The sequence below is a fragment of the Letharia columbiana genome (assembly GCF_014066305.1).
Source record: "Letharia columbiana isolate WasteWater2 chromosome Unknown Sc0000029_s0, whole genome shotgun sequence".
Lineage (NCBI taxonomy): Eukaryota > Fungi > Ascomycota > Lecanoromycetes > Lecanorales > Parmeliaceae > Letharia > Letharia columbiana.
In genome coordinates, this window is record NW_023501071.1 from 218,827 (window position 1) to 232,905 (window position 14,079).

General features: G+C 24.1%; 1 protein-coding gene across 1 annotated transcript; it reads left to right on the plus strand.

Annotated features, from left to right (window-relative positions):
* Positions 1–4,010: 4,010 nt before the first annotated feature.
* On the plus strand, positions 4,011–5,306 carry HO173_008252 (uncharacterized protein; the record flags this gene model as incomplete). Its single annotated transcript, XM_037310152.1, has 1 exon — positions 4,011–5,306. The coding sequence occupies one exon, from the start codon at positions 4,011–4,013 to the stop codon at positions 5,304–5,306; it is 1,296 nt and encodes a 431-aa protein (XP_037162938.1).
* Between the last annotated feature and the right edge of the window lie 8,773 nt (positions 5,307–14,079).

The window sequence follows — 14,079 nt, forward strand, 5'->3', positions numbered from 1 at the left end:
TATAATCTTTAACTTATTAATTAGCTTTAATTTAGTAAAATAATTATTTATAAAGAGAATAAAGTTAGAAGATAGTATATTAGTAACTAAATTAAAGACTATAGCGCTTATATCTTCGAGATCTTTAACTTTAAATCTACTCTTAAGATTTTATTTAGATAAATATTATATATAGTTATAGAGATAGCTCTTATTATTAATTATAAAAATCTTATATTTCTTTTTAATTAGCTTATTTAAAGCTATAATAAAATAATAAGTACGTCTTATCTTCTTAATTATATATTTATTAATTATATAATAGAAACTTAAAGTACGTAATTTCTTTTAATTACTTCGTATCTTATCGATAAATAAAAGAAGCTTTTTATATTATATAAACTTTTTATATCTATTCTTATTAATAGTAAAAGAATTCTCTTCGTTAGAATCTAAATAATAAATTATTCTTCGAAGAAGTATATAGCGATCTCGTGCTATTTCGCTAGTGAGAATCGAAGATATTAAAGTAATATTATTAATTCTTTAATAATTATAAATAGTAGAAAAGTATAAAGAATAATATTAAAAGTTTTATATATATATTAAAACTCTTAATATTCTTAATAAATATTCTTAATATTTTAAATATTCTTAATATTACTACTTTTTATCTAATAGCGATATTAATACTATATATATAAGATATATATATACGAAGAGTATATATATAAAGTATATACGCGTTATAGCGACGTTATAGCTATATATAAAGAGTATATTTATTAAATTACGATATTAATACTAAACGTATTAGCCTATAAAAAAGGAGGAGAATCTTAAGATTTTATATTATATATAAAGTTCTTAATATAGCTATAAGAAGTAATTCTCTTTATATTCTTTATATTAAAATATTTATAGATAAAGCTTAAGCTATTAATTATAATAACGATATTAGATTTTAAATACTTACTTTAATCGAAGCTAATATTATAGCTAAAATTATTACTACTATTATCGAGATCTCTCGCTTTACTATTAATCGTTTATAGAAATAAGCTCGTAATAGAGAATTTAATTCTAGTAAGTCTTAGAAATTATTACTATTATATATAAGTAATATATTAAGATCTAAATAACTTTTAATTATTATTCTCGAGATTAAGAGTACTATTATAATCGCTATATAAAGAGATCGCTATAACTATAAGAAAACTTTATTTATATTAATTACTAAATAAAAACTCTTATTAATAATAATTCTATATATATTTAAACGAAATAATTTTCGACCCTATAAGATTACTAAAAAACTCTCTCTTATAAAAGTTATAATGAAAGCTTGATATTAATTCGCTTTATAGTATTAAGATTAAATTATAGAGTATTAAAAGAAGATAATTTAAAGTAATAAAATTAATATAATCTTAAATTCTTAATAAAAAAAGTGCGTGTATAGCGATAACCTAATAAAATCTTTATTAAATCTACTATATAACGTCGTTTCGTAGATACTATAGAGTTTATATTCTAGGGTTATTTCTTATATAATAAGAAGGGGTTATACTATATTTAAAAAGTCGAAACTATAATTAAAAAGAAAGAATATATCGCGAATTTCGCTAAAATTAATAATACTTTAAAAGCTAAGATTAAAGAAGTTTAAAAACTTAAGATCGATATATAATAAATAGGTTTACGAAATCTTTCTAGCAAGAAACCCGAGTGGAAGTTTACTATTAAGATTAGAAAAGTTATTATTAAGAGAAAAAAGAGAGGAATTAATTGATATCGCTATCAGAAAAAGATATATACGCTTATATTTCTTATATTTCTTCTTCTTATTAAATATAGATTCTTATTTTAAAGTTTTTAAAATTCGCTTAGAAGTGTAAATAAGAGTAATTTAATATAATAGTTATAGAAGATAAGACTTTAGTCTATATATTAAAATATTAGAAAGTAGTTTATATATTAATAAATATTATTTAAATACTCTAGTATAATAACTCTTCGAATTTTAATATAATTAAGTCTTATTAATTATAAATAAAATATTAAATTACTTAAAAAGATATATTAAGAACTTATAAAGATATCGAGAAATATTAATTATATTACTAAAATTACGAGTTTATATAAAAGAGAATTTAGAAGTAAATAGAGCGAATATCGAGATATATTATAAAGGTTATTTATTTTAAAGATAATAACGAGTATAGAAAAGATTATAAGAAAGATAATATATGGCTCTATAACTCTATAAAGCGAGTAGATAAGTATATATATAGCTATATAAAGTATTATTACTAGAAAAATAAAGCTATTTAAGAAAAATATTAAAATATTAAATATATTAAGAGATTTAGCGTATATATAGAACTTTTAATATTACTCTTCGTAATAGATTTCTATATAGATTATAATAGCGACGAAGATTTTTAGCTTTAAAATATAGATAGATTTTTAATAAGAATCTAAAGAACTCTATCGAGAAGTATATAAATTTATATTTTTATAAAGTATATATCTAGATAATAGTAGTCTATATAAGATTAAATACTAGATATAAGAGAATTATAAAGTTATTCGAAAAGTAATTAATAGATATACGATACTCGATTTATAGTAGTTAATATTTAAATAATATAGATATACGTCGAAGAAGAATATTACGTTACTTAAGTTTTTTCTTTCTTATCTCGATCGTAGCCTCTTTTTTTTAACGTTTCTAGATCTTATATAGTTCGTCTTTATTAGACTAAGATAGAGTAGTAATTTTAACTATATTAGATTATATTTAATAAAATAGTACGAAGATCGATATTAAAAGTTCTAAATAGCGTTAAAATACTTAATACTCTTAATATTCTTAATACTTTCTATATAGTTATATTTATTTAATAATAATACTTTATATAATTACGTATATACTTATTAGCTCGCTCGACGAAGTCGTATAATTATATATTATCTTTTTTATAATCTTTTCTATACTCGTTATTATCTTTAAAACGTATTATCTTTATAATATATCTCGATATTTACTCTATTTATTTCTAAATTATTTATTAAATAAGCTTATAATTTTAATAATATAGTTATTATCTTTCGACTTTCTTATAAATTTTTAATATATCTTTTTAAATAATATAATATTTTATTTATAATTAATAAGACTTAATAAGTATTTAAATTCGAGTCTTATTATTATAATTAATACTTTAAGTATTAAATATATTAATAAAAGATAATTAAGATAGAGAATAATAAGAAGATTTCTATTTATTATATTATATAAATAAGACTTATATATTAAAAGTCTTTATACTCTTTCTCTATTTCTTTATATTATAATTAATACTTTAATATTATTACTATTATATATTCTATTAATATCGCTATTATATATATACTTCGTATATTTATACTTTATATATATATACTATATCGCTATTATATAGAGTATTAATACTTATTAAAATAAAGAATAATAATGCTATCCATAAAATTTGGAAGTATGCCAAGCACTCAGCCCTACCTGGACCCTTGTCTTGGCATGTCTAGGACTTTTGGTGCCGACCTCCGTAAGGAAGGATGTAAAAAAGTCGCGTTCTTGAAAGACGCGGTTTTTGAAGCTAAAATATTGCCTCGGCTCGGCGGTTATCGGATACTCCGACGGAAATGGAAATGGAAATAGAAATGACTGCTGAACGCGACGATAAGGGAACGGCTTTGGGAGGAGTTACGCATTTACCATCTCCATCTCCATCTCCATCTCCGCCATTTGCCATTGTTTCCCTCACAGACACTGCGCATACTCTACGTGTACTCTACAAGCTCACTCCAGTTATCCTCCCTTGCAAGCTCGTCTGAATGCCCTCCGTACGTCCTCCCGAGCCTCAAATTCTTCCCAAGGACTACTGACTCCAGCAACAGTTAGCATACATGTACGATGCCGCCCATCCCTACTTCCCTTATCGCATACTAGCGACATACCTAGGCTAGAGAGATGCTTCATCCTCGCTATGTCTCCTCGCAGTATGGCAAAAATATGGGCTGCAGTCGAGGACCGTAGCTCTCCTGCCCCGGTACCGATAACGGCAACAGGCCAAGAGCAGAGCGAAACGTCAAACCCTGGACAAAGAGAAAGAGAAGGAGAAGGAGACGATCAAGGCGTCAATGGGCCTGGCTTCATAAGGGAGGAAGCTACCCCTATAAGCAGTGCGAGTAGTGATTCAAGAAGATGGCTTACGATTGGAAAGCTTTGCCACATCATGCCTTGGCCGCTGGGTTGTCGAAGACAGTTCCACTGGCTACGTATTTCTAAGATCACCCTTACCCTTCTCGCCGTTGCCCTTCTCGCCCTTGCCCTTCTCACCCTTACCCTTCTCGCCGTCGCAGTGGCGGCCTGCTACATGATCATTCAGTACGAGTCCTCAGTTGCTATTCTTTCCTGCAACAATATCTCCGCAACGCCATCCTTCCCCCTTAGCAAGAAACGGCGCAATCTTAACCTCCAGCTCGCCCTTAGCCAAATCATCAACCCCTCAACTCACCACCAAATCTTTCATTCCTTCAACGTGTCCAACCAGCAGCATCCCCCAAACATTACTCTAGCCGCCCTCGCAGCCTTCACGGCATCTTGTCACCCTCACGCTTTCACCTTAGCCATCTTCCTTTCCCAGGACCTCTACGGCGCCTTCGAAAACCAAAACCTTTGCTCCCACCCCCAGGAAGCTCGCGCCGCACTTCATCACTCCCATAAGCTAGCCGTCCGGGCCGCCCGAGCAGAAACAAAAGCGGACACACCCGCAAGTTACGATAGGCTCATACCCTTCACTGACAAATTTGACGAGAAGGAGATGAAACGACACCACCCCCGCTGCCGCACTCGCAATGATATCTCTCAGCCATCCTCCTCTCCCTTAATGACATCAACTCATACGACACAGACAGGCAAGCTTCTTGATCAAGACGCCATGGCAATACCTCCGACGGACATCGCCTTTGAAAATCAGACGCTCTATCATCATCTCATCTCCTCCCCCTCTTTCCCTTATAGCAGTGGAAAAAAGGAGGCAGCAATATACCATCAATGTGAAGAACTCACAGATTCACATCACACGCACACGTATCTCGCGCAGGTGGTGCATATCTTGGAACAGATGTATATGACATTCGCCGCCGCCGCCGCCGCTGCTGTGCCGATGGAGGAGCGTTGGGCGCGCGAAGTGAGGGACGAGTTCCATGAGTGGTTCTATGAGAGGTTGTTACGTGTCTCCTCTGTGTGCCGAATAGTTGAACGGGTGGATGATTACTGATGAAAGGAGGGGGTGGAAGGGGGTTTGTAAGGGCCAGATTGAGGGCGGCAGATTTTGGAGGGTCATTTCGGCGTGTCCGTTGGTCGTTTGTCTAGTCGGTCCTCCTCTATAATTATTTTCCCTAGCGAGCACGCATAGGGAAGAGAAGGGGACTTTGTCAACGTTTGGCCCTAAGGAGTGTCTCCACTTTTATAAGTAAACGCTAAGAACTTCCTCATATCGATCGCACAGCGCAATATATATTGATGAGAGCTCGAGATCTTTCTTTATACCGGGCACAATACGGGGGTTATCCCGCAGAGGGTTTTATAGGCGGCCAAGGCCCAGCCGGATGCATCGCCTCTCGAGATTCCCAGCCCCGGATTGGATCAATCACTCGCTGCGGTGTTAAGCGCCCCGAGTTTGAAAGAAGAAGAAAAGAGCCCTCAACGCCCCAAATTTTGAAAGAAAATCATACATAAATTGCCCCCAGAATACCTGAGTGCGGCGCCCAAAAAATTATTAAGGAATATATCTATAAGAGTCTTTAGTATAACTAAATCCTCTAAGAGGGTATAAAAGATCCCCCTTAGAAAAGCGACCTCCGCGATCTAAAGACTTAGGTTTTTATCATACCCGCTAAGCATTTTATACTCGCTAAATATTTTATGCCCGCCGAATATTTCATGCCCGCCAAGCATTTCATGCCCGCCAAGCATTTCATGCCCGTCAAGCATTTTATACCCGCTAAGCATTCCATGCCTGTTAAGTATGTTATAAGCGTACCCTACATCTCCCTTAATATATCATTCAGCCCTATAACCTATTAAGGCCTAGCGTATCTTAGTAGAGCTATCTACTACTATCTAATATCTTTTATTTATATAATTATTCGATATCTAATTATCTTATTTAATATATTTATATTAATATTATATTTATATTAATTCTAATACTATAACTAAGTTATCTTACTTATTATATTTAAATTAATAAATAAATTTAAGAAATCTATTAATAGAGGCTTTAATAAGATATTAAGTTAAATTATTATATCTCTAGATAAATCTACTATACAGATAATATATTATAAAGAATATCTATCGAGATAGTATAACGATTTTATAACTAGTTAAAGAAATAAAGTAATTATTAAACTAGTTTATTTATACGACTAATAAATTTAAAAAAATTATTATTTAATTTAATAATTATATAATTAATTTTCTAAGCGAAGTAAAAGTATTTAAAAGAACGATATTTAGATTATTTATAATTTTTATAATAGTTTAAATAATCTATAAATTAAGAAAAAAATCTTCGTAAAATATTAAAAAAAATTTATATAATATTATTTTTCGAATTTGTAGTAAAGCCTTATAAAAGATATTATAAGAAAAGATTTCTTTTTCTTCTTCGCTTAGTATTTATAATATTAAAAACTTAAGAGAAATAACGTAATTCTCTTTTTTTTATTTTAAAATTATTATAAATTTTAAATATATAATTAAGTAAGATAAATCGAGTTAATAATCTTTTTATTTAGATATTTAATTATTAATAATTCTTATTATCTAATAATATAGTAGAGAATATCGAGATTATTATAAATTCTTAATAAATCGTTAATATTAATTAGTTATATTATTAAATCGATAAGAAGTCTAATTAATTTCTTATTATACTTCGTAATCTTCGCTATTAATAAGATTAATTTCGAGATATAATTAAATAATATATTAATTTTAAAATTAAAAAGAATAAGATAGTAAATTAATAAAATAAGATTTAATAACGCTTAAAGTAAGTTAATATTAAGATTAAAAAGTTATAAAAATATAATAGAGAGCTTCGATAATAGCTAATAGTAATATAATTAGATATACTTAAAGATTTATAAATTATCTCTAAGATATAAGCGTTAACTTTATTAAAGCTTACTTAAGTTCTACTTTTTATTTATAGAAAAGAGAAATCTATTAAATTACTAAATTCTCTCTTTTTTATTAATAATAAGAATTTTATATAAGAGAATTAGTTAGTTAAAATAAAGAAAAAGTTATTAAATAATAAGAATTATTACTCTATCGAGATATTTTAAATTATTTATTTTCTATTAAAAATAAATAGAAAAGCGATCTTTTATATTCTAAATAGAAGATATAAAAATATTATAAATCTTTATATATTAATTAGCGAGATTATAAATTAATTAATTAAGATTTATAAAGAGATAAATTATTATAAAAAGATAAGATATAATTATAATTCTCTTTAATAGATAATCTAGCTCTTTAATAGATTTTATATAAAACTTATTAAACTTAATTTTATACTTAATTATAATAAAATCTATTTAAAAGATAATTTTAATATTAAACTATAAATATATATTCGACTTTACTTCGTTTTTATAATTCTTTCTAATTATAAATTTATATCTTTAAGAAATATTAAGAAATATTAAGAAATATTAAGAAATATTTTATAGATAATAATAATTTATAGCGCGTAGACTATAAATAACGTCTAGCTTTAATTATTAATAAAATAATTTTTAAAATTATTATAACTTAAATAAGAAAAACGATTATCGCTATAATCGAGAATTATACGCCTTTCGCTATTATATTAAATATTTATATTTTAAATATCTTTTAAAATATATCGAAAGCGATAATTAATATAGATTTAAGAAATTTAATATATTTTAATTATAGAAAGATAAGCTATATAAGATATAATTATTTAATATAAAAATAGATTAATACTAATAAGAAGATCTTATAAAAGATAAGAATTTATAAATTTATTATTAATAATAAATATAAGATAAATCTATTAATTAACGCTTACGAAGTCTTTAAAAATTTAAAAAACGAATAATCTCTATTAAAGTTACGATAAGGGATCTATAACGTATATCTATTAAATACTTCGTTCTTTTAGAATATAAGTTATATTATCGTTATAAGTATAAAAATATTTACTCTAAAATACTCTTATTAATAATAAATATATTAAAATATATATAATTATTAAATCATTTTATAGAATTTATAAAGAATTACTATTAAAATTAATTTTACTATTAAAATCTAAATCTTTAAAAAATTATAATAATCGAATCGCGATAAAGTCTATTATCTATTATTTACTTTTAATAATAATAATAAATAGCTATTAAAAGAAAACGTATTTTATATTTATCGCCTCTCTTATATATAATATAATTTTAAAAAAATTATAAATAAATAAATATAGAATACTTCTTAATATAATAAAAGATAAGATTCTTTTTATATTAGATCGCTATAATTATAATAATAACGAGATCTTAATAACGAAGAATCTCGCTATCTTATTAAATTCGAAATCTTTTATTTTATAGATTATCTTAAGAAAAGAACCTTCTCTCTAATCTATATATAATAATAACTCGAACTTTATTATTAATTTAAACGTCTTTAATAAATTAATTAATAAAAAGAAATTAATATCTACTCTTTAAGATATAAGATAAAAATAAGATATAAATCTATAATTTATTAATATTATTAAAATTAATATTATATTATATTATTAATTAGCGCGTAATAAGGGAAATCGACTATTTATTTTTATTATAAATGAGATCTATAACTTATTATTAAAGAAGTTATCTTCTTAGAAGAAATTATATAATTCTTATATATTAGTTAATAAGCTATATTCTTATAATTAAAAAAAAAAAAAAAGAGATATTATAAATCGAATTATTTTATTTAAATTAGCGCTATTAAAATCGTTAATTTTAAAGATATTAAGCGAAAACTCCTCGCGAAATATTATAATTATTTAAATATTTTTAATAGAACGAAGATAAATAAACTACTATTATATCGTTTTTATAATTATAAACTAAAATTTATAGAGATCGATATCGTCGAATTATCGAAGAGTTAAGTCTATTCTATATTAGAATATAAGTTAAAATAAATTAAGAAGTATTTAGATAAGTATTTAAAAACGGATTTTATAATATCTAGTTATACTTTATTCGCATTATCTATTCTATTTACTAAGAAATTAAATAAAGATCTACGCTTTTATATAAACTATCGAAGACTAAATACTATTATTAAAAGAAATTAATATCTAATTTTATTAATAAATAAAGTTCTCGCGAGAATTTAAGATTATAAATATCTTACTCGATTAGATATTATAGCCGCATTTAATAAATTATATATATACTTTAATAGTAAGAATTTTACTATATTCGTTATCTCTCTCGATATATATAAGTATTAAATACTCTTCTTCGATCTAATTAATAGTCTAATTATCTATTAATAATATATAAATAATATTCTATTTAAATATCTAAACGACTTCTACTAAGTCTATCTCGACGATATTCTTATTTATAATTAATCGAGAAAGAAATATATATTATATATTTAAAAGATTTTTTAAAAGTTATAAGAGACTCGATTATAAATAGATATTCTTAAATACGAGTTTTATATCTAAAAAACGATCTTTATATAAACTTTATTAAAATTTAAGCTATTATTAAATAATCTACTTCTATTAATTTAAAGAAGATATAAATCTTTATTAATTTTTATAACTTCTATTATCGATTTATAAGAGATTTCTTAAAGATTATAAAATTAATAATAAAACTTATAGTTAAGAAAGTAATATTTAATTAATTATCGACCTATTAAAAAGCTTTTTATTTATTAAAGATAATTATTATAAGAGCTTTAATTCTACGCTATTTCGATAGATCGAAGAATATTATACTTAAAATAAACTTCTCTAATTATATTAATAATAATATTCTATCTTAGTATAATAAAGATAAAATCTTATACTCGATAGCTTTTTATAGTAAGAATCTTATTCTAATTAAATATAATTATTAGATCTATAATAAGAAGCTATTAGCTATTATTCGCTATTTAAAATACTAGTATTTTAAATTAAAGTATATTAATATTTTTATTAAGATCTTTATAAATTATAAAAACTTAATATATTTTATTAAAGAAAGAAATCTAAGTTATTACTAAGCTCGCTATTTAAATATACTATTTAAATTTAATATTAAAATTATTTATTATTTAAAGTCTTAAAACGTTAAAGTCGACGCTTTTATATATATAATCGATTTTAAATTAAATAATTTAGAGAATAAGCGCTTAAAGTAGTAATATTAGATAATACTTATATCTAATTATTTAAAGCTTAATAATAAAAATATTAAGATTTAAACTATTAACGACTTTATCTTTTATTAAATAATTTAAAAAAATAAGACTAATAAATTTTATAATAAGATTTATAAGATAATTATAAAAGATAAGAATAAACTTCGCGGAGTTATACTTAATAAGTATATTATAGAGAATAAGATATTCTATTATAAAAATCGCTTATAGATATTAGAAGATTTATATATTAACGTTATTCGCGAAGTATACGATTAATTCTTATATAAATATCTCGATATAGCTTATATCTATAAGCTATTTAAGTAAGAATATTATTAATAAGATATAAGAGCTATCGTTACTATCTATATTCGAAATTACTACGCTTATTATAAATCTAAGGCCTCTCGCGATTAAGAATATAGTTTACTATAATTATTATCGATTTCTTAAAAGTAATAATAGAATATCTCGATAGACTTTATAACGGGTTTATCTATATTTAATAAATATAATACTATCTAAATAGCGATAGATCGACTTATTAAGAAATAATACTATATCGCGTACTCTAATATAGATAAAGAAATTATAATTAAAAAAACGATTAATATATTATTTAAGGAGGTCTTTCGCTTATACGATCTATCGACGTTAATAGTTTTAAATAAGAGTTTTTAATTTATATCGATAATATGAAAAGTCTTTTATAAACGACTCGAAATTAAGGCTAAGTTATTAATAGCCTTCTATCTTAAAATCGATAAATAGACTAAACGGGCTAATTAGAATATAAAACGCTATTTTCGAATATATTATAACTATATATAAAACGATTAATCTAGATAATTATTTATTATCAAGTTCGCTAATAATAATATTACTTTCGTAATTACGAGTATCTTATTATTCTTTATAAATAATAATCTTAAATAGTATAACTCGAATAATAGCGAATTCGAAAATTATTAAAATATAATCGACGATTTCTATAAATAATACTCGAAAGTAGTTTATTAGATATAGTAATATCTTAGATATCGCGTTTTTAAATAAATTAAAATCGTTCGATATTTATAACGACTCTTTTTTTTTTTCGCGTTCGTAATTCGATTTTTTAGATCTATATTACTTTATAATAGTCTTAGTTTAAGTCTATTAAGCCGGCTCTCTAATAAAATTAATAACGACTTATTATTTTTCTATAGAGAAGTATTACTACTTATAGTTTATATTAAGTATAATAGAGCTGAGATGCTAAATTTTAATACTCTCTCTATAGCGAAGATCTATTTATTTCCCTCTAGAACTATAGCTATAACTTTCTATATAAATTAATTATCTATATTCTACTTTAAAGCCTTCTTAAACTCGTAAACCTCGCTCGTATAGGGAAATCGAAAAGAGTACTTTAGATATAAGTATATATGTCTATCGTAGTAGAGCTTTTCGAGATAACTTACTATAGAGTATATTAAGTAATTAATTTAACTTCGAAATATACGAGCTTCTAATACTAGTATCGAATATAAATATTATTAACTCTAGTATTAATATCTAATATTAATATCTAATATCTTTCTAACTATCGAGTTCTCCTCTAGCTATCTTATCGAATACCTTCGTAGAGAACTTTATAACGTATTATAGAGTATATCGAGTAATTAATTTATAAGCTTCGAAATATATAAGCTTCTAATATTAATATCGAGTATAGGCGTCGTTAGCTCTAACACTGACATCTAATACTAATATCTAATATCTTTCTAACTATCGAGTTTTTCCCTAGCTACCTTATCTAATACGCTTTTACTTTCCTCCTCTAAATTCTAGCCCTAAGTCTCTTAATCTTCTATCTTTAATAGTGCTATAATCGATATCATATCGTAGAATCTATAAGATATAAAATTACGTTAAGAAGTCGTAGAGGTAGTAATTTATAACTTATATTAACGTAGCGAATATCGATTAGAATCTCTACTCTATAATTTAAATTAATATAACGTAAGAATATCTTTAATAACTTCTTACGAAGGAAGTCGTCGTAGTAATAAGTTTCGTTAAATCGAGCTTATAATCTAATAAAATTAATAACGGCTTATTATTTTTCTATAAAGAAGTACTATTACTTATAGTTTATATTAAGTATAATAGAACTAAGTTATTAAATTTTAATACTCCCCTTATTAATATAATTCTTAATATATTTTAAGATTATATTAAATTATATATAAATCTTACTATCGTTATCGCTAAGTATAATTAATATTAATTAAATAACTTATTATAGAGAGACTTACGCTAAATTAATTTAATATTAAATTAAAGTTTAACGCTTACAACTTAGTTCGATTCGAGACCTCTCGATTAATTAACTCGTACTATTTTATTAATATTCTTTACGCTAAAATATCAACTCGAGAATTTATACTCGCTAAATATCTTAAATTAATTTATTATTTAGCATATTATATATATTTTAATTTATTTTATAATTCTAATAATACTACTAGTTTCTTTATAAATTAATTATATTTATTTAGAAATAATAATCTCTCTCTTCTATATTAAGAGTTCTATTTAATTTCTTATTTTTCTCTTTACTATAATCGCTCTATACTTTAATATCTCTATTAAAAATCGAATATTTATAATCTTATTATTATTAAATTAAATTACTCTATAGAACTATCTTATAAAACTTTAAATGAATTATTTTAAATATACTTAGAGAATAAAGATATAAGAATATACGAGTAAAGGTTTATAAATTAAATTCATAATCATTTTTTTTAATTAAGGCTATTGAGTAAATTTAGTAAGTAAACTTTTAATAGACGATATTTAAATTCGTTGCCTTTAAATAGCTATAAGACTAAATTTAATAATTTTTTTAATTTAAAAGCTTATATTTCGTTCTATAATTTAAAAAAAAAATCTTAAAATTTTAATAGAAAATAAAAAGATTATTTTAAAATTAAATAATATATATCTAATTAAAGCTATTCGACTATCGAGCGAACTTTAATAAGTAATATTTAAATTTCTTACGCTTTAATAATTAATAAGATTAAATTTAGAAGTTCTTTTTTTATCTAAAAGCTTATATTTCGTTCTATAATTTTAAAAAAATCTTAAGATTTTAATAATAAAAAGAAAAGTTATTCTAAAATTAAATAATATATATCTAATTTTTAATAAGAAGACGCGGAAGAACGAGATTTTAATAATTATAAACGCTAATTTATTTATCTACGATAACTTAGCCGATCTAATTAAAAAGCGTAGAGAACTCGAATTTATAATTAATTATATATATAAATTCAAGATTTTTAAGCTTAGCTCTATCTTATTCTATTATATATACTAATATATTCGAAGAGTATAATAAAATAAGAATATATATACTCGAAGAGAATAAGAATATAAAAATATATATATTTAAAAAAGAAAGAAATATATTCTTATTAGTAATAACTATATTATATCGATAATTTTCTATTATAAGAAGATAATCTATTAAAGATATTAAGATAACGAATATTAGATAAGTAATATAAGAAGAACTCGTTATCGTTAGACGATTTACT